Source organism: Prionailurus bengalensis, chromosome E1 (genome assembly GCF_016509475.1).
Source record: "Prionailurus bengalensis isolate Pbe53 chromosome E1, Fcat_Pben_1.1_paternal_pri, whole genome shotgun sequence".
NCBI classification, from domain to species: domain Eukaryota; kingdom Metazoa; phylum Chordata; class Mammalia; order Carnivora; family Felidae; genus Prionailurus; species Prionailurus bengalensis.
This window is the reverse complement of record NC_057347.1, coordinates 19,742,142-19,767,917: the sequence shown is the minus strand read 5'-3', so window position 1 is coordinate 19,767,917 and position 25,776 is coordinate 19,742,142. Positions and strand designations below refer to the sequence as shown.

At 46.7% G+C, this 25,776-nt stretch overlaps 2 protein-coding genes across 3 annotated transcripts in view; both read left to right on the top strand.

Moving 5' to 3' along the window:
• Nucleotides 1-7,473, top strand: part of UTP6 (UTP6 small subunit processome component) — a 30,091-nt gene extending 22,618 nt beyond the window's left edge. For both annotated transcript variants that reach the window (XM_043583650.1, XM_043583651.1), the window contains exons 15-19: nt 1-37; nt 138-247; nt 1,885-1,951; nt 4,638-4,710; nt 5,880-7,473. The exon at nt 1-37 is cut by the window's left edge and continues 44 nt beyond it. In XM_043583650.1, the coding sequence (XP_043439585.1) occupies nt 1-37; nt 138-247; nt 1,885-1,951; nt 4,638-4,710; nt 5,880-6,037 (445 nt within the window). In that variant the 3' untranslated portion in view covers nt 6,038-7,473. The remainder of the gene's footprint in view (nt 38-137; nt 248-1,884; nt 1,952-4,637; nt 4,711-5,879) is intronic.
• Nucleotides 7,474-9,942: 2,469 nt separating this feature from the next.
• Nucleotides 9,943-15,512, top strand: COPRS (coordinator of PRMT5 and differentiation stimulator). Its single transcript, XM_043583648.1, is given in 5 exon segments — nt 9,943-10,095; nt 12,466-12,532; nt 14,175-14,396; nt 15,075-15,188; nt 15,191-15,512. Coding segments are annotated over 5 exon segments (555 nt in total). The 5' UTR covers nt 9,943-9,996; the 3' UTR covers nt 15,244-15,512.
• The last annotated feature ends 10,264 nt before the right edge of the window (nt 15,513-25,776 follow it).

The following is a 25,776-nucleotide window of genomic DNA, read 5'->3' as shown; positions in this document are numbered from 1 at the left end:
TGCCAAAAGCCAAGAAGACACTGAAGCCATTTTTAAGGTCTAGGCCCCATGTTGTGAGTCTTGTGGTGGGCAGAGAAAATATGCTTTGATATTTATAAATTTCCTCATGCAGTTTGTCTTTTTTTTTTTAATTGTAGAAAGCTCTCTCAGCTGTCAAAGGTGCCGACTCCGTCACTCTGAAGGATAAGTACCTGGACTGGGCTTACCGAAGCGGTGGCTACAAAAAGGCCAGAGCTGTGTTTAAAAGGTACTCTTAGGGGCGCTTGGCTGGCTTAGTCAGTAGAACGTGTGACTGTTGATCTCGGGCTTGTGAGTTTGAGCCCCATGTTAGGTGTAGAGGTTACTTAAAAAAATAACACTCATATTTTTTCATTGCTGTTATTCGTCTCTCCACCCCATACTCAGCCCCTCACACCCAGATTGTGTGTGTATGGCAAATAGTATCTGAGGAAGTAATCCAAGAAACTTTCAGAAAGTCTTTCTTTTTTTTTTTTTTTTAAATGGTTATTTAGTTTTGAGAGAGACAGGGACAGAGCATGAGCAGGGGAGAGTCAGAGAGAGAAGGAGACACAGAATCCGAAGCAGGCTCCAGGCTCTGAGGTGTCAGCACAGAGCCCGACATGGGGCTTGAACTCGCGAACCGTGAGATCATGACCTGAGCCAAAGTCAGACGCTTAACCAACTGAGCTACCCAGGTGCCCCAAGTCTTTCTTTTTTTTTTTTTTTTTTTTTTTTTTAAAATTTTTAATGTTTGTTTATTTTTGAGACAGAGAGAGACAGAGCATGAACGGGGGAGGGTCAGAGAGAGGGAGACACAATCTGAAACAGGCTCCAGGCTCTGAGCTGTCAGCACAGAGCCCGACGCGGGGCTTGAACTCACGGACTGCGAGATCATGACCTGAGCCGAAGTCGGCCGCTTAACCGACTGAGCCACCCAGGCGCCCAAGTCTTTCTTTTTTTTTTTTTTTTTTTTTTTTTTAAATTTTTAATGTTTATTTATTTTTGAGACAGAGAGAGACAGAGCATGGACGGGGGAGGGTCAGAGAGAGGGAGACACAATCTGAAACAGGCTCCAGGCTCTGAGCTGTCAGCACAGAGCCCGACGCGGGGCTTGAACTCACGGACTGCGAGATCATGACCTGAGCCGAAGTCGGCCGCTTAACCGACTGAGCCACCCAGGCGCCCAAGTCTTTCTTTTTTTGAACAATAAAAGCAGTTCATGCCTATTGTGGAAAATTTAAAAAAAGCAGTTCATGCCTATTGTGGAATATTTAAAAAAAAGGGTGATAACTAATAACTCATTGTAATCCCATCATCAAGAGAAAAAACACATGGTTAATATATTCTTTAAAGATTTTGTTTTCACTTATTTGAGATTATACTATAATTACATTTTGTTGGTGAACATCGCACTGGCCTTTTCAGTAACAATTCTGCATGAACATCTTTTATTAAACATAGTTATGTATATACTGCTCTGTCGATGCACCATAATTTATTTGGCTTTAGTGAACATTTCCGTACAAATATTATTTGTCCATGTTGGAAATTATTTCCTTAGAATATATTGTTAGAAGTGGACTTATCGGTCATCTTCAGAAAAGACTTGAGATGTGGCAGAGGGAACTTTAAACTGTAAAAGTGTGGAAGAAGACAACAGGAAGCACTGGATAGGAAGGAGTTTGGTGGGGGTGAGGGGTAAGTCATTGGACACTGGTGTTATTGAGTGACTGGTGGTCAAGTCCAGGCCTTGCCCTGCGTTGTGGCCAGGTCTTTATTAAACCATGTGTTGTGGAGTTGCAGGCATATGTATTTATTAGATTCATGGGATGTAAGAGGCTTTGCGTCTTTGTGGAAGGTAACAGTTTTCTCCCTTTATTTTAGTTTGCAGGAAAGCCGTCCATTTTCAGTTGATTTTTTCAGGAAAATAATCCAGTTTGAAAAGGAGCAAGTAAGTGTGCTGTCAGTGTGTTCCTTGTCTGGGCAAATGAGTTAATGGTTACCAATCTCTGGCAGCATTTCATCATTTAAAAAGCTCTTCTTATGTACATGGTGTACATTTCTGGTCTCTTCATCTAACCATTTTTCAGAGAGATGGCTAAGGAATGGTAAGGAAAGAAGACAAAGTACATGTCTGGAAAGTGGAAAGCTCAGCTGTTACCTCATACAGGAAACACTCCCTGCCAGGTTGGGAGGTGCTGCTTCCTCCCACCCGAGCATCCCATTTGTCTCTTGTATTGGGTTATGAGGTAGATAGTAGGCACTCAGCAACTGTTGCTGGTGGTTTTTTTTTTAAGTTTTATTTATTTATTTTTTTTGAGAGAGGAAGAGCATGTGCATGTGTGAGCGAGGGAGGGACAAGAGAGGGAGAGAGAAAATCCTAAGTAGGTTCTATGCTGCTAGTGTGGAGCCGGATGCGGGGCTTGAACCCATGAACCGTGAGATAATGACCTTAAGCCAAAACCAAGAGTCAGATGCTCAACCAACTGAGCCATGCAGGTGCCCCTGTTTCAGGTGGTTTTAACTGAACTTGTAAGTAAGGAAAATTACAAGAAAGTCTCAGTTTAAAAAATAATATAGGAAGGGGTGCCTGGGTAGCTCAGTTGGTTAAGCAGCCAACTTCAGCTCAGGTCATGATCTCGCGGTCTGTGAGTTTGAGCCCTGCGTCAGGCTCTGTGCTGATAGCTCGGAGACTGAGCCTGCTTCCGATTCTGTGTCTCCCTCTCTCTCTCTGCTCCTCCCCTGCTTGTGCTCTATCTCTTTCTGTCTCTCAAAAATAAGTAAATGTTAAAAAAAAAATAATAATAATAATATAGGAAAATCCAAATGTGTCTGTAATTCTGTCACAATAATGCAGCCAACCATATTTATTTTAATTGTTTAACTTTTTTGTTTACACATATACACATAAGATTTTTTTCATACAAGAATTATTTCTGACATACATGCCATGTGGAGGTTCTTTCTTCTTCTTTTTCTTTTTTCAATATTATTTTGTAAACACATTTCCTGTGTTTTCACATGGTTATCATTTTTAATGGTTGTAGTATTATTCTTAAACCTGTAGTTTTCTTAACCAGTCCATTACATACAGGTTGTTTCCAGATTTTTGATAATGAAAATAAGAGTGATGTAAGCATTTTGTTTATACAGCTTTTTTTCTCCTTTATTCTTTTGAATAATAATTCAGGTTCTTGAGATAAATTTCTGGGATTGGAGATAATAGTTTTTTTATGGCTCTTTGTATACTGCAAGATGGTCCTCCCAAAGAAGTACATTTTTTAAATTTGTTTCTTTAATTTTTTTAATGTTTTTATTTTATTTTTGAGAGAGAGAGAGATAGAGTGCAAGTGGGGAGGAGCAAAGAGAGCATAATAATAACCAGGCTTCAGATTAATAACATAATAGTTATGTGTCTTGGGCAATTCTAAACCTTGGCGTCCTCTTCCATAAAGGAGGTCATGATACTGGTTTCAGAGACATGCAGGTTACAAGACCAAAAGGGGGTACCACCAAGAAGGAACTTTGCATTATCCTTTGCCCGTTATGAGCCTTTAACAAAGAGTGATTCTGTTTTTCATGTATGTATATGACATGAAGTTGATTTTTTATAAACGAATACAGTGTTAGGTGAAGAGAAAGTTTTTTTAGTTATTTTGAGTGGGGGAGGGGCAGAGAGAAAGGCAGAGGGAGAGAGAATCCCAAGAACCTGCACTGTCAGTGCAGAGCCTGATGTGGGGCTCAGACTCAAGAACTGTGAGATCATGAGCCAAAATCAAGAGACAGACACTTAACTGACTGCACCACCCAGGTGCCCCTAGTCAGCATTTTAATTTAGTACTTGTAGTTGCTCTAAGAGGTATTATTGTTTTATGGGTGGGGAAACTTAAAGTCAGAGGGTTTAAAAAACTCGCTGCAGGTGATATAATTAGTATTTATATAGGCTTTGCTTTCACATAATAAGTTTTTTTTTTTTAATTTTAATTTTAATTTTTTTTTATTTTTATTTTTTCAACGTTTATTTCTTTTTGGGACAGAGAGAGACAGAGCATAAACAGGGGAGGGGCAGAGAGAGAGAGGGAGACACAGAATCGGAAACAGGCTCCAGGCTCTGAGCCATCAGCCCAGAGCCCGACGCGGGGCTCGAACTCACGGACCGCGAGATCGTGACCTGGCTGAAGTCGGACGCTCAACCGACTGCGCCACCCAGGCGCCCCTCACATAATAAGTTTTAAGGTGGACATAGCTAATATGTGCCAGAGTCCAGATGCGCCAAAGCTACAGGGAGTAAACCTGCCCAATTTACTTACTTAAATCCTCCTCTTCCCTCAGGTCATTCAGATATATTTTCCTGTGAACCTGCCCGTGTTCCCCCAACTGAGAATTAATCAGGCTTTTTTCCATGCTATCATAGCAAAGTGCTTTTATCACTGTTTGACATTGACTTCACTCTGGTGTCTCCTGTATTTTGACTTTCCTCTGAATACGTTGAGAGCCAGGCTGTGTTCATCCTACATCATGAGCCTTCTCCCCTACAAATACCTAATGGGTGGTAGCTGTTTAACAATGTGATTGAAATGAATTTGTGACATTCTGAATTAGGCTTTTGAGGCAAGATTGTCTGATTATTTTGTTAGGAATCCTGCAAGATGGTGAACTTAAGAGAATATTATGAGAGGGCTTTGAGAGAGTTCGGATCTGTAGATTCTGGTAAGTAAACTTCAGTTACAGACACATCTGTTTGCATGTGTGGTCTGTAACCCATCAGTGTGGTTGGAACAGTGTTTAACTCTTTGTGGGTCATGGCCCTTCTTGAGAATAAAGATGGTATCCTGTTACTGCCTGCTCCCTTACTTTGTGCATAAATACTTACAGACATAATTTGGCTTATAATTTCAAGTTCACAAGATTAAGAGTCTGTGGGTCTTTTAAGAACTCTGGATTAGAGGGGCGCCTGGGTGGCGCAGTCGGTTAAGCGTCCGACTTCACCCAGGTCGCGATCTCGCGGTCCGTGAGTTCGAGCCCCGCGTCAGGCTCTGGGCTGATGGCTCAGAGCCTGGAGCCTGTTTCCGATTCTGTGTCTCCCTCTCTCTCTCTGCCCCTCCCCCATTCATGCTCTGTCTCTCTCTGTCCCAAAAATAAATAAACGTTGAAAAAAAAAATTAAAAAAAAAAAAAGAACTCTGGATTAGAGAAAGATTTGCTGGGTTTGATACTCTTAAAAATGTGGTATTTGTAAAGGAAAGGTTAATGTAGGTTAGAATAAGAGTGGGAGTGATAGCAAAGGTAGAGCGGGATACTAATTGACATTAGTTGTCACTGGCTGTTGCCACATTGTCCTCATTGAGGACCCACAAAACGTATTTCTGGCTGTAGGTATGTCATATAAATCCGTTTACTTATGAAGTCAAAAATATTATATAGTGCTTAAATTTAGATTAAAAACATACGTTAGCTTTTACAAGGTTTTGAGCAGACTTTCTCCTGGTGAGGTGAATGAAAATGGCATTTTTCATAACCTAAGCAAGTTTTATTAAGTATTATAAGAAGGTTATAATGAATTCATTGAAACTCACTTTCACCTTGAAAGAGACTCAGCAAAATCCTCCCGCTAAAATATTTAGTATTTTTGGTTTATGAAATACGTGGATTGTCTTGATTTAAAATGAAGGTTTTCACTTAAAAAAAAGTTTCGATACTTCTCAGTGTAAAGAAGCTGAGAGAGGCATTGTTTCACGTAGGGCTCTAGGGAGATAATAGCAACAAGTTCAGCTTCTTAGAAATCTTATATTGAATCAGTATTAAATAGTTTATATAATAAAGCTTTATCAATGATCCAGTTGTACGTTTACAGTAATAACATACTGTTTTCCTTTAAAGATCTTTGGATGGATTACATCAAAGAAGAACTGAACCACCCCCTTGGTAGACCTGAGAACTGCGGGCAGATATATTGGCGAGCCATGAAAATGTTGCAGGGAGAGTCAGCAGAAGCATTTGTAGCTAAACACGCTATGCATCAAGCCGGCCATTTGTGACAAGAGGAAGAACGTAGCTCCCTTTGGGAAATAGCATTGTAAGCCCTCTTAGCCAGATTTGTATTAGGAGTTCATCTGCCGTTTGTTGAGAGATAGCAGACAAGATGGCTGTCTGATTTTGGGACATGCTTTTTTAGTTTTGTTAGCGTGTTAATTTTTAATTCCAGAAAAGAGAATTGTTATTTAGTGGCAAGAAGCTACTTGTTAAGGTCTGACCTACTACTGTACGGTCCTAAATGTTTCTCAAAATATATGGAAATCATACAACTGAGTTTTTCTTGTTACCCTTGGTCAAGAATGAGTAGCTCTAAACTGTACCTAGGGGCCAGTAGTAATGGAGGAGAAAGCACAGTTCCATTTGTTTGTTCTCTCCTTATTAAAGTATACATGGGGCCCCTGGGCGGCTCAGTTGGTTAAGCGTCCGGCTTCGGCTCAGGTCATGGTCTCAGGGTTTGGGAGTTCGAGCCCCGCATTGGGCTCTGTGCTAACAGGGTGAAGCCTGCTTGGGATGCTCTTTCTCTCTCTCTCTGCCCCTCCCCTGAGAGCATGTGTACACCTTCTCTCTCAAAAAATTAAACATTAAAAAAAATATTAAAAAAAAAGTATACATGGTGTACATTTGTTGTAGGAAATATAGAGGGAGCAGAGTAATGTGGAGAAGAAATTAAAGCATCCTATAACCTCATCATCTGGAGTTAAACTCTGATTTCCTTTATGACATTGGATTTATACTGTTAGATTACTTATTCATTCACTCATTAAGTGCCCACTATTAGCAGAAAAGAAGGGAAGCTTTTGGGATGGAGGTAGGGTTTGGCGGGACAGCTGGACATCCTGAGAGAGCTTGTTGAAGCAGCAGAAGAGGATGCTGGGTATTGGGAAAAGTCCTTTAAGAGGATAAAGACTTTACAAAAGTGTCTTCTGTCTGGGACTAATCTTCAGAGAAGTGTCTACAGTGGGGAGGTCCAGCAACAAAAGGAGGACGTGGGTAGGGTGTAGATGAGAGCAGTAGAGAAGGCCTTCAGAAGCCAGAGTGGAGGATGGCTTGGAGCAGAGAGGGCATTCTGGGAGTAGGGTAGGCAACTGTTTGAATTTTACATCCTTTAACTTAACATTGTGGTCACTGGGAGAAGCATTCAGGTCACCGGGAGAAGTGTAGTTTTCCTTAGCAGTATGTTTCACTTATGTTATTTTTCTATGTCATTAAATAGCCTTAAAAACATGTAATGAATTTATAACATTCCATTGTATGGATGAGCCATGACTTATTTTACTAATGCCTTGTGGTTGGATCTTGTATATCTGATTTTTTTCTTATAAATGCTGTTGATGATTCTTATAAATCTTTGTTCACATCCCTGGTTATTTCTTTAGGAGTGTGATGTTTGCTGGTAGAATTACTGGATTAAAGGGTGTAACTGTTTTAAAGATACTGATATGTACTGCCAGTTTGCAATGTATGAGAATACTTTCATGCAATGTAGGAAAAGGTCAATACTTTACCTGCGGTGGGTATTAATGAAGTTTAATGTGTTTTTCCTGGTTCTCTTGTTTTTTCACGTTGACTATTTTTTGAACTTTTTTTCTTACTAATTTAAAAGAATTTTTAAAATATTAAGAATATTAATTTTTAGTTCGTGTCTCCTTTGTTGCAAGTAATTTGCCCCTAGCTTTTTTTTTTTTAATTTTTTTTTTTCAACGTTTATTTATTTTTGGGACAGAGAGAGACAGAGCATGAACGGGGGAGGGGCAGAGAGAGAGGGAGACACAGAATCGGAAACAGGCTCCAGGCTCTGAGCCATCAGCCCAGAGCGTGACGCGGGGCTCGAACTCACGGACCGCGAGATCGTGACCTGGCTCAAGTCGGACGCTCAACCGACTGCGCCACCCAGGCGCCCCTACCCCTAGCTTTTGTGTGTGTGTGTGTGTGTGGTGTTTTTTGATGCCCAGAAATGTGTGTGTATGATACCTATTCCTCTTGCTTTAGACAACTCATTTTCTTCCCCCCAACCAGTTAACTAAATTTTCTACAACACCATTTGTGGCTTTATCCTTTATCTCTACTGATTGTGGTACTACTTATATGTTGAGTTCCTAATGATATGAGAGTCTATTTTAGGGCATTTTTACTTTGAGATTTTGTACTCTAAATGTTGTTTGCTTGTCATTTGTTGTAAAATAAGAACAGTTTCTTCTTTGACTTTTTCATGGAGTCCTGGGAAGTTTAACATTCCCAATCCCGACATGGCATTTTTGTTTCAGGAGGGAGATACATGCTTGTAAGAGATGAGAGTGAGGAGGGTGGTGGTTGGCTCCTTAACGCAAGGCGATGAAGGTGGGTCACCTGGGATCATCCCAACACCTAGGTTTGGGGCTCATTATGCAGGTTGCGAAGGTGCATCTGGCTAGTTCACCTAGACCTGCCATGTGTGGCAATTTACATCTAATGAAATTATTTTCTCATTTACGCTGGCCACATTTCGAGTTCTTGATAGCCACACGTTTACCATAGTGGACAGCACAGATGATAGAGCTTTTATTTCTGCCATTGAAAGTTCTGTGGGAGAGTGGTGACCTGGATCCAATTAGATTTGGGGAAACTGACTCATGGATCAGAACAGCTCACACATTAGTTGGCCACATTCTTTTCCCTGCAGGAAGGTCTACATAGAGGAGAGAAAAAATACTGTGTATCAGCGGTTACCCTAATTTTTTTGTAGTAAAAACTTTTATTTAAATTTTTAAACTTGAGTGTGGTTGAGACAATGTCAACATTAGTTTCATGTGTACAACAAGGATTCGACAGCAACTGCTGTGTGGCTGTGCTCACCACAGCGTGGCCACCATCTGTCACCATACAGGTCCACTACAATACCATTGACTGTATTTCCTGTACTGTATCTTTTATGCCCTTGACTTACTCATTCCACTACTGGAAGCCTGTATCTGCCCCTTCCCTTTACCCACTTTGCCTCTCCCCCCACCCCCATAATGCTAGTTTTGTTCAAATGTCTTTTATGGTTTATAAACACATCCTTACAGGGAGATGAAGGAATAAGCTCCCTAATGTCCCGAAAGGTTGTCATAAAGTGGCCTAGTGAGCAGGGAATCCCAGCTTCTAGCTTTTCTATTTCATTCTCAAAATGAGTATCACACCTTGAGCACCGGTATGTTATTAAGAGTTTAGGCAACGTGGGGAAAGGCAGGGAAGGGTTCCTCCCCAGCTCAGGCCCTGCCGATCTGCTACTGCCCTCAGCTTGTAGAGGGCCAGACTTTGAGCATTAAAAAATTGGAGCCCAGCCAGACTACAGTGACAGCACCAAATGTTTAGGGTTGTTACTGTGACCGTCATACCGTGTCTGCACATCGTTTTCATCATCTGTCCTGGTTTCTAAGAACTGTCATTAACTTAACGTGGAGAATCACTGAGCTGCTGAGCTGTCTCATCCATTTGTGGGTGGGTTATAGCCCAGTTCCAGCCTGAGTTCTACGGAAACCTGTGACAAATGTGGTTGGGTCTAAATTGCATTCAAACTTTTGAGAGCTGAGCTTTGTAGACTAACAGGTAGACTCGGGTAATTGATTAGTCTAACCAGGGATTCGAGATTTGGGGGCTGAGGCACATCATCAGCGTGGTGGGGTAGGAATAACAGCTGGCATTTCAGACCCTGCTAGTCGCCAGCCCTGGGATGTGCACCGGCAGGAGCAGGAGCACGAGGAGCAAGAATCAGAACCCGGGACCCTAGGAAGGGGGCTTGGCTGTCGGGCGCGCCCCGCCCCTCCCGCGCCGCCCCGCCCCGCCCCGCCCCTGGCTTCCTCGTGACCCGTGTCCCGCCCCGCTCGGCCGGGAGCACCCCCGGCTGATTGGCCCCTCCGCGGCGTATCCTCCGGCTGGCAGCCAGGCGGGCGCGTCACGTGGCCGAGCAGCGTCCAGGGCGCGGAGGCGCGGGCCGCCAGGCATGGACCATCAGGCTGCCGGAGCCCGGGCGCTGGGGGCCGCCGAGCCGCCTCGGGGGCCGCCGCTGCCGAGCGCACGGGAGGCGCCCCCCAGCCCGGGGGTGAGCGCGGCCGCCGCCTGCGGCGAGGGGCGGGAAGTTTCGGGGCTCGCGGGCCGGGCAGGGCCGGGCGAGGCGGGGCCGGGCGGGGGCCGCGGGGCCGGGCGGGGGGCGCCGTTTGGGCGCGCGTTCGCGCTGGAAACGGCCGGGCCGCGGCGGCGCGGGGCCTCGGGGCGGGGCCGCCGAGGGCGTGAGTGGGCGAGCGGGAGCGGAGGGGAGGCTGGCTGTCCCGGGGGCGCCTCCGCCTACTTGCTAAATGGGAAGCGATGCCGATGACCGAGAGCTGGGGGCCATTGCCCGGGGCCTGGAGCGAGGCCAGGTGAGGGCGGCGAGGAGCCCGCCGTCCCCGCAGGACCTGTGTCCATGGGTGGGGATGCACAGCTCACCCTGAGCACCACATGATGTCTCATGCGCTCTCCTTTTCTGTTTACTGAAACCAAAGGCCCGGCTTGACGCAGGGTTTCCAGAAACTTGTTTTCATTTGCGCGCCAGACAGCTCCTGGTTTTCCAAAGACCGTTATTACGGGCATCACCTGCCCTTGTTTACAGTCAGTAAGTTCTGCTAGATGGCGAGCTCCGTGAGGGTAGGAATCCCCTGGTTACTGCTGTTAACCCGGCGCCTAGCTTAGGGCCCGCCACGATAGACAGCTATTCATCGGAGGAAGGAATGGAATGCTTGTTTAAGCATCAAAGATGGTACTAAACCAGAGTAAGATATGAAAGATGTAGCGCTAGTGAAAACAAAAAACAAAAAACTTCCGCGTGCAGATAGGATGGACTGATCAGGACGTAGCAGGAAGGGATGTATGCTTTTTCTCCAAGGTGACAGGGTGGGGGTGGGGGTGCCTGCAGAGGTGTGGAGGTGAGGCAGTACCCGACAAATGGCTGGGAGCTGGGGACGCAGAGCCTCAGGGCCAGGGGAGAGAACGGTGCTCAACAGGTCGACGGGCTGTGATGGGGAGGTGGGAATGCCATGGTCAATTTTATACTCCTGCATGGAGGGCTGTTGAAGATTTTTGAGCAGAGTGGCGATTGATGCTGTCAGCTGGGCAGGGGGCTGTGACAGTGGTCCACCCGAGGGGTCCGACCAGCTGACCTGCAGTAGTGACCCTGGGTTGTCATTGACTACAGAAGAGGGAGTTTATTCCTTAAATCTGGGGATGACGACATCATGAGCTAATTGGGGCAGGTGCCAAGTACAGTTTCGATGTAGGGGCAAAGAAGGTGGATTTAAATTCAACAAATGTTACATTCCTGCTCTGTGCTAGGTGTTTTCATAAGTGTTATCCCCTCATAAGCCCCTTGCAAGGTCAGGACAGTCATCTCTGCTTTCCCCAGAAGGAAACCCAGGTATGGTGGTTGAAGTGACGTATCCAAGGTCACACCCTGAATGAATGGCAAGAGCTGGGATTAAAACCAGGTCTTCGGATGCAGGCTGCGAACATTTCTTGTTCCATTTAAAGTGGTCTTGGAAGGGACAGGATTTCAGGAACTTCTGAGTGATGGGAGCAGAGAAGCATATGGTTGGCTGTGGGGGAAGAAGTATTTCCCTTCAGTGACACTTAGGAACTAAAGCTCTGTTGCCCCCATGTATCAGGAGACAGAAGTTGAAAGAATGTTGAGTTACTGAAAAGGTATAAATGAACATGGAGGTAGCAACTGTGGGGAAACAGCTACCACCCCTAGGGCTGAGGGAACAAAGGAATGAGGTTAGAATGATTACAGTTTACAGGCTCAGGGGCACCTGGGTGGCTCAGTTAACTTAGCATCCGACTCTTGGTTTTGGCTCAGGTCATGCATGATCTCACTGTTCGTGAGTTCTAGCCCCGCGTCAGGCTCTGTGCTGACAGTGCATAGCCTGCTTGGGATTCTCTCTGCCCCTCCCCTGCTCGCTCTCTCTGTCTCTCTCAAAATAAATAAGTAAACTTAAAAAAAAAAAAATTACAGGCCCAGAAGAGAGCCTTAGCAGAGCTGAAATTCCAATCTCGGAGGAGGAAGCACAGCCCCCAAGTACTGCTGGGGTCTCTGAGCTTGGACGAGGAGGGGTCCTGAGGGCCTGGGAGAGAGAGCCCAGTGATGAGGTTGCCTCTGCAAGTGTTGGCAAAGTGTAGACGGGATTGAGCGGAAGGCACTGCTGCCGCAAGGGCGGAGTGTCGCTGGGGTGGTGTCTGCAGAAGGAGGAAAGGGCGAAGCCCTTGGCTCCCCAGCCTTGCCACATCTATAGGGCAAAGCAGAGGTGTGGGTCACAGCGTCCCAGCCCCACCCTCACAAAGGTGAGGACGGAGGGGTGGGTTTGGGGCTGCAAGGCAATAGCTTAATACTGGGGACACCCCAGATATCTGAGTCCTGGGTAATTGTTTCTTCTTCCTGCAGGCTGGCTTTGTCCCAGCTGACCACTCCGGTCAGGAGAGAGACACTGAGAAGGCCGTGGATCGGCTAGGCAAGTAGACGGTGGAGACTGGGCTGGATGTGGGGGGAGACCAAGGAATCGAGGAGAGGGACAGTCCCTGTGTCTTCTTTACCTTCTCTTCCTGGCCAGTTCTCTTTGCTGCCTTTTCTGCCTAGTGTTTCCGTGGCATCCTCCTTTGGAAGCCCCGCTGGAGCTTCCTGAAGGGAAGGCCTCACCTTGTGACCAAACCCTTCCCTTCTGTTGAGAAAGACACCACAATCCTGTCTTCATATTCCAAATGAGGAAACCGAGGCTCAGAGTAAAAACGAAAAAAAGATTGTGGTAAAACACAAATATAAATTTACCACTTAATAATTTTAAAGCGTACAAGCCAGTGGCGTTTCGTACCTTCACAGTTCTGTGCAACCACCACGCTTATTTAGCTCCAGAACATTTTCAGTACTCCAAAAGGTCACCCTGTGACCGATAAGTAGTCCCACCCCATACCCCCTTCCTTGAGTGATTCCGCCCCCCCCCCCTCCCTGCGCCAGACCATTAATCTTTCTGTGGATTTACCTGTACTGGACAGGCGAATGTGAGTTGCGTGCAAATGGAAGGGTACGCTACGTAGCCTTTTGTGTCTGGCTTCTTTCACTCAGCATGATATTTTCAAGACTCATGTAGCATGAATCAGTACATTCCTTTTTATGGCTGAACAGTTCCATCGTCTGGATATACTACATCTTGGCTGCTTATTCATCAGTTGATAGGCATTTATGAGTTGTTTATACCCTTCGGTGATTGTGAATGATGCTCTTATGAACACTTTTGTACAAGTCTTGCCTAAATACCTGCTTTCGATTCTTTTGGGTATCCGTTCAGGAGTGGAATTGCTGTGCTGTGTGGTGATTTTGTGTTTAAGTTACTGACGAGTTGGTTGAGTACACTTCAGCTCAATCACACAATTCAGAATTGACAGAACTGGGGTTTGGAGCAGGGTAGTTTGGCTCCAGAACCCATGCCCTGACCTATGACTTTTGTGCTTATAGCTGGTATTATTATACACTGTTAATAGCATGGCTGTTTCTAGGCTGATTCTTTTCCCAGCTCTGACCTGGCACCACCATGTACTTGGGGTCCATTATCCTTCCCCAGACTTTTATTCTATTATCTTAATACCTTTTGAAAATATACCTTCCAGCTCTCCCCAATATCAGGAGGAGGAGACGTGGTGGCTGCCTCTGTGGCTGATGGGTTCTGCTCTTCTGCCTGCTTTCCTCCCACTGCCCCTTGTCCTGTGCTCTTTGATGATGAAGAGAGAAATACACGAGTAAAAATTCAAGTTTGTATTATGAAAGCTTATCATCTGCCAGATGTGCTTTGCCTCAGTTACCTGTAAACTACTTAAATATATAAACTGTGCTTGATTTGCTTGATTCCCTGTGTGCATGTTAAGACCTGACAATTAATGGCCTCGTTGAAGGCAAAAGATTTTATTGAAAAGAAATGATCAATCCTACTTCGAAAAATGTAAACAGAACATTTTTTTTTAAGGGCTCAGGTGGCTAAAGAACTCTGTATGCTTGTTTTACTCTTGCCCTCTTAGTATGTCTGCCAAACATTTTCCAAGCACGTGAGTAGTCCCTGTGTAGTTGCTAGTGGTTTTAAAACCTTCCTTCTGTTGATTTCTTAGCCAGTGGAGCACAGAGCATCCCTAATGGTAGTCCTGCCCATGGTGAGGGCACCCACTCGGAAGAGGAAGACTTTGCCGTGGAGGATGAGGATTCTGATGGGGACCTGAATACCTGGGAGCTGTCAGAAGGAGTGTCCGACTGCCCGCCCAAGGAACAGGCTGCTGATCTTTTTAACGAGGACTGGGACTTGGAGTTGAAAGCAGATCAAGGGAATCCGTATGGTAGGTGTGGTGTTTCTAGGGTCCGAGACCAGGTTACCTACCAGGCTACCCCAAAGGCTGACAGTTTGGATGAAGGACCCACATCTGTGAGCTCAGCCTGATAACCTTTTACAGAGCTGAAATTTCTGTGACAGCTTCTCTTTCATGTTGGGGGAAAATTGCAAATTTCACAGTTGACTTTATAATGCATCAGTTTTAACGTGAAAGCAATGTTACTCTCTTAGAAATGTCTGTGTGAATCTAGCTGCTGCAGACAGCAGTGCTCTTCTGCGGTTGCTTCCTCTGCACTAAGAACCGTCCTCTGAGAAGCACAGCTTGGGCATGCAATCCTTGAAGGAGGGCTCTGCCTGTGTACTGAAAAAAAATTTTTAATGTTTATTTGTATTAGCGCGAGCGCGTGAGCAGGGAAGGGGCAGAGAGAGACGGAGACAGAATCTGAAGCAGGCTTCAGGCTCCGAGCTATCAGCACAGAGCCCGACATTGGGCTTGAATCAAGCACGAGCCGTAAGATCATGACCTGAGCCGAAGTCAGACGCTTTAGCTGAGCCACCCAGGCACCCCGCATGTGTATTTTTAAACAAAGACATGGCTAGTGTCTGTCCCCTAGACATTTTTTGGCTATGTGTCTCACCTCCCCTTCTCCTTTTAATCTGTTTTTTTTTTTTTAATTGCTTGCAGATGCTGATGACATCCAGGGTTGCATTTCTCAGGAGGTCAAACCTTGGGTGTGCTGTGCCCCGCAAGGAGATATGATCTATGACCCCAGTTGGCACCACCCACCTCCGCTGATACCCACTATTCCAAGATGGTCTTTGAAACAGGACAGTTCGATGATGCTGAAGATTGAGTGTGCAGCTTTTTTGCCTGGGGGGGTGGGTGCACCCTCCAGATGAAGGCCTGTCTTCCTTTGTTTGAGGTGAGATCTCATATTTGAGGACACATTCCCAGTGATCCCCGAGTCGGGCACACAGACTGGTGTTAAATAAGGTCCCGATCTCCTCCAGTTCTGCTGTTGTTGTTGTTGTTTTTATCGAGCTCCTCCTTGGAACGTGTGAGTGTTCGTGTCTGTGTCAGGAGGAGCTGTGTTCTTTATAAATAAAGGTAGAAAAAATTTGATTTGCTTTTGTCTCCCCCCCCCCCCTTTAATTAGATACTTATAGATAAAGCCTTACTCCTTCAGTTAAAGTTACCTGGCTTACATTTTTAAGGCTTGAGGTACTTGGACCCTTAAAAGTACTCTGTAAAAGAAAATAATGTTTTGGCCAGGGATTGGAATCCAAGAGACGTTGGTGACTTTGTGACTGATTTCTCTTCCTGTTGATGAAAAATTGACCGTTTACTCAGTTAACAAGGGCTTTCTGCAAGTTGGAACACTAAATGGCAAATAAATTAAGCCAGCAGTTATATAGCTCTCAATTGGTATGAAAGGATTTTGAACTCTGCTTTCCATTTAATCTTTTACTCTTTATAATTACTTATATGAAGTCACTGTTTTTTTATTTTTTATTTTATTAAAGTTATTTTTATTTTTGAGAGAGAGCGAGTGAGTGAGTGCTAGTGGGGGAGGGGCAGACAGAGAGGGAGACACAGAATCTGAAGCAGGCTCAAGGCTCCGAGCTGTCAGTACAGAGCCCAGTTTGGGGCTTGAACTTGTGAACCATGGGATCATGACCTGAGCTGAAGTCGGTTGCTTACCTGACTGAGCCATCCAGGTGCCCCTGAAGTCACTATTTTTTTAATTGCCTAATTTTGTTTTATTTTATTTTTTAAAAAGTTTTATTTATTTAAGTAATCTCTATACCTAACATGGGGCTTGAACTCACGATCCTGAGATGAAGAGTCATGTGCTCTCTGAGTAAGCCAGCCAGGTGCCCCTAAGTTGCTTTATTTTAGACATGAGAAAAAAAAAGACAAAATGTTTGGACTTCTCCAAGATCTCACAGCCAGGAAATGGCAGAACCGTGCCCTAAACCCATACGTGACTTTGGAGTCTGCTTTCCTTGGCTGCTCACCCCTGTGTGAGAACACGCCTAGAGGCGGGATCTGGGGACCATGCGTTGGCAGGTCTGCGATGCACCAGACTAAGTCACCTTTGCCTCTCTGGCAAGCTCAGGGATTGCTTCTCAACCTCCCTGCCTCCCTGCTGAAGCTGATTCAAGAACAAGTTTCAAATCTGAAATCTGAGTCAGCTCCATAGCGGTTAAATGAGCATTTAACCATTTACATGATTTTTCAGAGGCCCCACAAAGTGTGTGAGCAAGGCAGAACCTGATGAGGGAAAGCAGTGGCTTTCACTGTGAGGGGCCTCATGACCAAAACTGTCCTAGGGAGAAAAAATGTCCCCTCCACTATCCTTGCTGATGGGACAGTCATAGACCCTGTCACTATATTGCTCTGCCTTGTCTCCTCTTCCCAGTGTCAGAGCTGATTAGACCGGCATGAGAACAAGCATTTCTTTATTCTTTAAAAAAAAATTTTTTTTTTCAACGTTTATTTATTTTTGGGACAGAGAGAGACAGAGCATGAATGGGGGAGGGGCAGAGAGAGAGGGAGACACAGAATCGGAAACAGGCTCCAGGCTCTGAGCCATCAGCCCAGAGCCTGACGCGGGGCTCGAACTCCCGGACCGCGAGATCGTGACCTGACTGAAGTCGGACGCTCAACCGACTGCGCCACCCAGGCGCCCCTCTTTATTCTTTTTAAAAAAAAATTTTAAAGTTTATTTATTCTGAGAGAGAGAGCACAAGCAGGGGAGGGACAGAGAGAAGGAGAGACAATCCCAAGTAGGCTCTGCGGTGCACGACCTGATGTGGGGCTTGAACTCACGAACTGTGAGATCATGACCTGAGCTGAAACTGAGTTGGACACTTAACCGACTGAGCCACCCAGGTGCCCTGCAATGATTTCTAATCAGTGTCCTAAAATGAATTGTGCTTTTAGGTACTCAAAATGAAAAAAAACAAACCCAACAACAAATATCTATTTTTTTTAAATCTCTGAATGCTGAACTGAGAAGTATCAATCTCATAGGGAGAGACTATTAATATTGCTTAGTTTGGCCTTGTACCATGTGCAAGAATCCTTTCTTCTAGTTACTGCCTCAGAAGGGGTCCATCCACTGTTGGCTAGTGGTCTTTGTGAGAAAATTCTCCGTTGTTTTGAGTTGAAATCTACCCCCACATGGTCCTGGTCTGCTCTGTGGTCCTGACTTCCTTTCAAATATAGGAAATTAGCAATCTTTTTTTTTTTTTTTTAAAGTTTATTTTAAGAGAAAGAGAATCCCAAGCAGGCTCTGCACTGTCAGCACAGAGCCTGATGTGGGGCTCGAACCCATGAACCCTGGGATCATGACCTGAGCCAAAATCAAGACTCAGACATTCAACCAACTGAGCCACCCAGGCACCCAGAAATTAGCAATCTTATCCTCTCTCTGGCTTTTTGTTTTCTGGCTAAACCGTCAATAGGCAGTTGCATATATGTGTCTGGCATCAGAAGGGACAAGGAGGAGGGCGGAAGGAGAGGGCATGTTGTGGGGATTTTTGAGGTTTTGGAAGGTGTTGCAGCATTGACAGGTTGAGATTGTTCTGTGAGGGTGTGTAGTGAGGAGAGGGCTGAGGACAGAAGCTTGCAGTGCATTTGCAGCGAAAGGCTAGATGGAAGGTCGGACCCAGGGCCAGGCTGTGACAGTGGAGGAAAAAGAGAACCAGGTGAGCATAGGTGTCAGTCAAGCCAAATCTAAGAAGAGAGTTCTGTTTTTTTTAATTTTTATTTAAAAATTTGTTTTTCTTTAACATTTATTTTCAAGAGACAGAGACAGAGTGTGAGTGGGGGAGGGGCAGAGAGAGAGGGAGACACAGAATCTGAAGCAAGGTCCAGGCTCTGAGCTGTGAGCACAGAGCCCAACGCGGGACTTGAACTCACGAACTGTGAGGTCATGACCTGAGCTGAAGTCGGATGCTTAACTGACTGAGCCACCCAGCACCCCTAAGAAGAGAGTTTTAAGGAGGGAATGACCATCTTTTACAGAGAGCAAGTAAGATGAAGGCTAAAAAGGGCATTTTGGGATGTAGGAATTAGAAAGTGTTCATATAATGAGGCGCCTGGGTGGCTCAGTCCATTAAGCATCCAGCTCTTGACTTTGGCTCAGGTCATGATCTCACGGTTCATGAGATGAAGCCACGTGAGCATCGGGCTCCAGGCTAAGAGTGTAGAGCCTGCTTGAGATTCTTGCCCTCCCTCTCTCTCTCTCTCTGCCCCGCCCCTGCTTGCACCCTCTCTCAAAAATAAATAAACATTAAAAAAAAGAAAGCGTTCATATAATGTACTGGCTTGGGGCAGGTGCAGGGGTGGGGGCATGGACATTTCAGGCTAAAATGTTTTGGGGCATGCACGTGGCCACTTGAGCTGTGCCTTTGGCACTGTTGTGTCTCTTGACTGGGGGCAATGGTGACTTCCAGCCAGCTTCTCTCGGGGTGTGTGAGCCAGCCTGGGAAGAGGCAGCGATGGGAGAGACAAGAAGGGAACGGAGAGAAAGAAGCAGAAGGAAGCCAGTGGAGAAATGTAGGTGCCTGAGGGACTGTTCGGAGGAACAAGAGAGAAAACTTGATTCTGACCTTTCTTTCAAACAATGTCATTTACCAAGCAAGGAATCACAACTGACCACAGCAAAAATCTTGAGTGAGGGAAAGGAGAGTAAATACGTGTTTATCAAGTGACCAGATGACATTTGTGATATGCCTTTGTTTCTCTCACGCCCTCTCTCCATGTAAGCATGCTGTTCGTTGCCTTAGTGGAGGCATGTGACACGGTCAAAGACAGCCAAGACATTTTTCTGTCTTCTCTTTTACAAAAAGGGGCTTATTTTCTTTCTAAATGTTTCTTTTTCTTTTCTTTTCTCCTCCCTCCCTCCCTCCCTTCCTTCCTCTCTCCCTCTCTCTTTCTTTCTATTCTTGTAAAGAGGCAACAGGTTTTGGACCAACAGACTATGTGTCTTGAAGAAAGACAGTCCTCAGTCCCTCTCCCCCAAGCCCCTGGGTTGTGAGAAGAAAAATGCAGAAGACAGATCTGGGAAGGCTAAGAGCAGGTGGCACATGAGCCCTGCTTCCTGGTGTGTCCTGGGAAGTTAGGTCCTCAGAGCGTGACAGCTGTTGGTTCTCGTAGGCAGTCAGGACCATCTTGCAGGAAGGTGCTCAGGCCTCAAGCGTGCAGAGAACCTGATGGACCCAGAGGGGCTGTGGGACAGGGAGAACCTTTGAAGACGGACATGAGCTGACCTTGTGCCCACTGCCCCCACTTGGTACTGCATGAGGATGTAAGGAGAACCGCAGAGGCCCCGGTGGAAGCTCAGGGTTGGAAAGTAAGATGGTCAGAGAGAACGTCAGTTTTGCTTCTCGAACGCTGCAAATGCAAGAGAAGCAATATTAACAGAAACTTACCAGATGAGAACAGGTTATTGCTTGGGCCGGGGGATGTAGGTCATCAGCTCGGCAGAGATGGTGTATGGAAAGTATCATCATGGAGCGGGGGCACCTGGGTGGTTCAGTTGGTTAAACGTCTGACTCTTGATCTCAGCTCAGGTCTTGATCTCAGGGTCATGAGTTCAGGCCCGTCGCTGGGTTCCCTGCTGGGCGTGGAGCCTACTTAAAAGAAAAATTCAAGTATCATGGGTTGATTAATACCAGAGTGCTGGTAATTTTTTGTTTTTATGTTCGGTCTGGATGGAAATCTTTCAATTTTGGCACTGAAGCAGAAGAAACAGAACCATGCCATTCATAATTTCTGTAGGTAATTTTGTGGGGGTTTTTGATGGCTCCAGTGTGTTTCTGTCTGTTATGACTTTCTTCCCTTTGGGAAATTCTGAGGGAAGGCACCCTTTCACTCTACCCCTAAATTAGTTTGGTGCTGTGCTTAACGTGGGGACAGTTTGGTCATCATGAGACCCCAGGAGGGTATAGCGGGTGAGTGAGTCTTCCCTCACTTTGTTCTCAAATACCTGAGTGGCTGGGTGGGTTGACCGTAAAGGCTGCAGCGACCACTCCTACATATAGAAGTGACTGGCTGGACTGAGCAAAGTTCCACTGCACTGAGGAAATTTGAGACTGCCTTCCAGGAAGACGGAAGCACATTCATTGGCTAAGTAAATACCTTGGTGCTGCACTGCCCTTGGTTTTCCAGAGTTTACCTTCTTGGACCCAATCTTCCATAAGATGGTTGGAATATGGAGAAGGAGAAAACCCCAGACCCTGGCTGTAGCCTGTCTGGATTCTGCCTCCCAGTTCTCCCAGGCAGACTCCCCACGCAAATAACAGAATGCTGGATCCAGAGGACTGTGTCTGTGTGTGTGTGTACACGTGTGTGTGAGCGTGGCAGGCCAGGGAGAAGAAGTTGGAGGGCGTGACAGGAAGGCAAGCAGTGGGGCTGGCTCCAACTTTGTTGACTTAGTGAGTCTGGCCACAAAGCGAAGGTCTTTGGAAAGAACGGCCTCTCCGCTTCTGGCAGTTTCTACTGAGCTGGTTCCAGGACTGAGCTAGATCCTGCAGGTGTTTATGGGCAGGAGGACAGTTCAGTTGGGTTCCAGGGCAGCAAGATTTTCAGAATGCCGCGAGGGTCTGTACTTGACAATGGCCCGTGGAGTAAACATAGCCATGGTTTCTGAAGAAGATCCTTCCCTCCACCTTACAGGGTTTTTTGGTCCTCCCCTTGGAGTCCAGAGAGAGAACGTTCCCCAGGAGGCACGTTTCCAATTCTGACCATTGCAAGGTGCAGTTGCTTTGCCTTAAAAAAAAAAATTTTTTTTTTTTCTGGTGAGATAATTTTGATTTCAGCAGCAATTTCCTCTGACCACTTCTGAGCTGTTGAATAAACGTGGCAGATATAAGTTAGGGCCGTGTGTTTGGCAACCGCCGGCAGGTACCTGAATTTCTCCTGGCTGCTGCCTGTGGCCTTATTCCGATTCTCCAGCTGGTGGCGGTAGAGACCCATCGGCGCACTGCCTTCTGAGAGATCCACTGGGCGAGGGTCGCTGGAGCTGAAGCTGAGCTGGCTCAGGGCTACTTTCCTGCGAACGGGCTGCCCGAGGGTTAGCAATCCACTTGTGAATCCAGAGGCAGGATTTACTCCTGATTTTAGACGTGACATCTGTCAGGAAAGATTACTGTGAAATCTAAGGGAAGGGTCATCCTCGTTACGTGGCCCCCAACACCTACCCCAGAGTCTGGCGCATGGTGGGTGCTTAGCATATGCTTGCTGACTTCAAGCAAAGTGTGCACATATGCGAAGGAAAGGAAAACACGCTGTGCTGCCTCCCTGTGCCAGATGATATGTTAGGTGGTTTTCCTTATGAAGGAAGGCTTATTAATTCTCATTTTACATGGGGAGGAGTCGAGGCTCAGGGAGGTGAAATAATTGGCCCTTTGGCCTCACAGAGGTAGGATTTGACCCGTTATCTGGGCTTCTATGCTTGCTCTGCCAAGATGGGAAACACTGAGATTTAAGATTTTTAAAAAATGTTTATTTATTTTTGAGAGAGAGAGCACGAGTGGGGTAGGGACACAGAGAGAGGGAGACACAGAATCTGAAGCAGGCTCCAGGCTCTGAGCTGCGAGCACAGAGCCCAACGCGGGACTTGAACTCACGAACTGTGAGATCATGACCTGAGCTATAGTGGGATGCTTAGCAGACTGAACCACCTAGGCGCCCCAAGGAAAACATTGAGATATAGCAAAAGTCTAGGACAAATTTTGTTTCAGAAAAAGCAAGGGAATGCAATGCGGGTTTGATCTTTACTCATTGGTTTCTTTTTTTTTTTTTTCCAGTTTTTTTTTAATGTTTATTTATTTTTGAGGGAGAGAGACAGAGTGCAAGCAGGGGAGGGGCAGAGAGAGAAAGAGACACAGAATCCCAAGTAGGCTTCGCACTGTCAGCACAGAGCCCGACATGGGACTCGAACCCACAAACTGTGAGATCATGCCCTGAGTTGAAGTTAGATGCTGAGCCGACGGAGCCACCCAGGTTCCCCAATCCGTTTCTTTCAGAGCACCTGCTGTATGCCGTGTGCTGAGGACAGAGGGGTGGGGGACCTGGTTTCTGCTCTTGGGGGGCTCAGAGCCATAGGGCAGGGTGGCAGCACAGGAGGACTGCCCAAGCCCAGCGTGCGGTGGGAACCCAGAAGGGGAGGGCGCTCCAGGTGACCACTCCAAGAAGAGGGCCCCGGGGCTGAGCCCTTGAGGACTTGGCCAGGCAAGTAGTGGGGGGGATTGTCCAGGCAGATGCACTGCGTGTGCTTCGAGAGGACTCGTGTATTTGGAGAGCTGGTGAGGGATGTGGTGATGGTGATGGCAGGTGATGAGAAAAGGGGCCTGAAACCTATGCCAAGGGGCTTGAGAGGTGTGCAGCAGGAATGAACCACGGGCAGACCCTCATTTTCAGAAGATCCTTCTAGTTCCCGGTGGAGCATGGTGGTGGGGGCCAAGATGGAAGGCAGGGAGCATCTGGGAGCTGCAACCTAGTGAGAGAGGGTGGTGACCTCAAGCAGAGTGATATCTATGGAGACAGAGGGACACTGACAGATCGGAACTGGTTATGGAAGGTAGAGCTGGCAGGAGTGGGGACGGACCGAGGGTGGGAGGAGGGATAGGAAGGAGTCTGGGAGGACCCTGGGGTCCTGGCTTAGGCAACCGGGTGGATGCCGTGGGCTCCTCCGTGTGCGTGATCTTTGCAGCCCCTGGACACTTGCACACCCACTGTTTGTAGAGGAAGGTTCTCTGTGCTCCACGTGTTCAACTTTATTCTCAGGGTTTGGAGGATACCTCTGGGCGGTGCAGCCCTGTACCTCCAACGTGTGAAGGTCATGCCTCGGAGTACCCTTTGTATTTCCTATGCTTTTCTCTCTCCCAGAGAGAGTCCGTCAGATGCTCAGGAGATGGCACTCTGTCTTTACAGGGTGACTGGGGTGGACGTTCTGGTTACCTTTCCTACATCCATCCCTCCTCCTCTTGAAGACCACCCCTTTCTCCTGCGGCCTGTGGACCTTGGGAAAAGCTACCCCCACCCCTGGACATAGGGGCAGGGCATGGAGTTCAGGCCTAAGTTAACCCTCATCATGGAATCTCTAGTCCCCTGTATTAGTCTCCTAGGCTGCCTAACAGATTGCCATGAATGTGGTGGCTTAAGACAAAAGAAATTTATTTTTTCATGGTTCTAGAGTCCAGAAGTTCAAAGTCAAGTTGTCAGCAGGGCTGTGCTTCCTCCAGAGGCCCTAGGGGAGATTATGTTCTCTGACTCTTTCAGCTTTTGGTGGCTGCCAGAATTCCTTGGCTTGCAGCCACTTACTACAGTCACTGCCTCCTCTCCTTGTGGCCTTCCTCTCCGGGTCTGTCTTCTCTTCTGTCTCTTATAAGGGTGTATGTGTCATTGGATTTAGGGCCCACCCTCTAGTCCTGGGTGATCTCATGGTAAGATCCTTAACTTAATTGCATCTACAAAGACCCTTTTTGCAAATAAGGTCACATTCAGAGGTTCCAGGGCTTAGGAGGGAGGCATATCTTTTTCTGGTGGGAGGGGGCTGCCATACAACTCAGTGCAGCCCCTGTGGATGGCAAGACAGAATGAAACTGGGACCATGATGACATCATTGAGCCCCTGTCAACCAGCCCAGAAGCCTGCTTACTTTAGGACTTCCAGTTATGTTATTCAGTAAATCCTCCTTAATGCTTCAAGCCCATCTTTTCTTTTTTTTTTTTTTTAAAGTTTATTTATTTTTGAGAGAGAGTACAAACAGGGGAGGGGTAGAGAGAGAAGGAGACAGAGAATCCCAGGCAGGCTCTGCACTGTCAGCACAGAGCCCGATGTGGGTCTTGAACCCACAAACTGTGAGATCATGACCTGGGCCGAAATCAGGAGTCACATGCTCAATCAACTGAGCCACCCAGGCGCCCCGCTTTAAGCCAGCCTGATAGAACCTTCCCCCATCACTTGCAGCTGAATGTGCCCTGACTCCTGTATGTGCCCATCTGTAGGCCGTTGGGTGTGAGGTCACGGCAGTTGGAAGTCTCCTCTGCTGGGTTCTATTGTTGTCACTCTGTGTGACTTGGGCAAGTCACGGCCCTGCTGACCATCGGTGTGAATATATAAATGGGGCTCATGTCCCTGTAAAAGGCTCTTCAAAATGGAAGCCACTGTGGTTTCTGTTGTTACGGCCTCTGCATTCCAAGAAAGTTGTAATAGAACTGGAAAGAGGCCAGACAGTAGAGTGATGAATGGCTTTTACCACGAGGGCAAGCTCCCCAGTTAGGATTCTTCAGCCTGGAAGAATGAGGGCTGAGGAGGACGTGTAATACCAGTCCTTTATATGATCAGGCATATCGACAAGGTGGAACAGCCTTGTTCATTAAATCCCAGGATGCTTAGAAACCTAGGGTGCCACTCCTAAGAGTTTGAGAAGCTATTTCAGGGTGGACAATAGAAGATGCTGCTTTGCGTGGTAGGGAGGTGAACTTGAGGCTCTCGGGCAGCCGGGTGTGGTGCACCTGCAGTCAGGCCGACCAGGTTTCCACTTCTGGCTCCAGCTATGTGAGCGTGGGCAGTCTGCTCTTCTCCCGACTGTCAGACTGCTCACTGGTGAACTGGGGGCAATAACCACTGCTCCCCAGCTCTGACACTCATGTGATCAGTTTCCCGCTTGTTCCTGCGGGTGGACTGACTGCAGACCCCCCACTCCCGCACGAGACCTCGGGTCCTCCGCCTCGCTCAGGGTCCACTTGAAGCAATTCTCTCCTACCTTTCCCTCGTTGTCTGCTTCCCCCTTCCTTCTTAGATTATTCTTGTGTGCACAAAAACCATGACTGTCTCAGGGGCGCCTGGGTGGCTCAGTCGGTTGAGTGTGTGACTTCGGCTCAGGTCTTGATCTCACAGTCATGGGTTCGAGCCCTGAGTCGGGTTCTGTGCTGACAGCTCAGAGCCCGGAGCCTGCTTCGGATTCTGTGTCTCCCTCTCTCTCTGCCCCTCCCCTCCTCGTGCTCTGTTTTTCTCTCTCTCTCAAAAATAAACAAACATTAAAAAACAAACAAACCCACTATGATTGTTTCTCCGATCTGAAAACAACCCTCCCTCCGTCCTACTTCCTCTGTAGCTCCTGCCCACTTTCTCGGCCCCACTTTGCAGCAAAACTTGAAAGAATGGTCTTTACTTGTCTCTTTGGCTCAATGATTCTTTGCAAGATGGACACACTCATGTCACTACCATACAGGTTTAAAAAAAGGTATATTACCAGCACCCCCGGCATCCTGTGCTTCCTCCCACACAGCCCTTGCTATACTCCAAGGTAACCACTATCCTGATTATAACACGACACATTAGTTTTATCTTTTTTTAGTTGATTGTG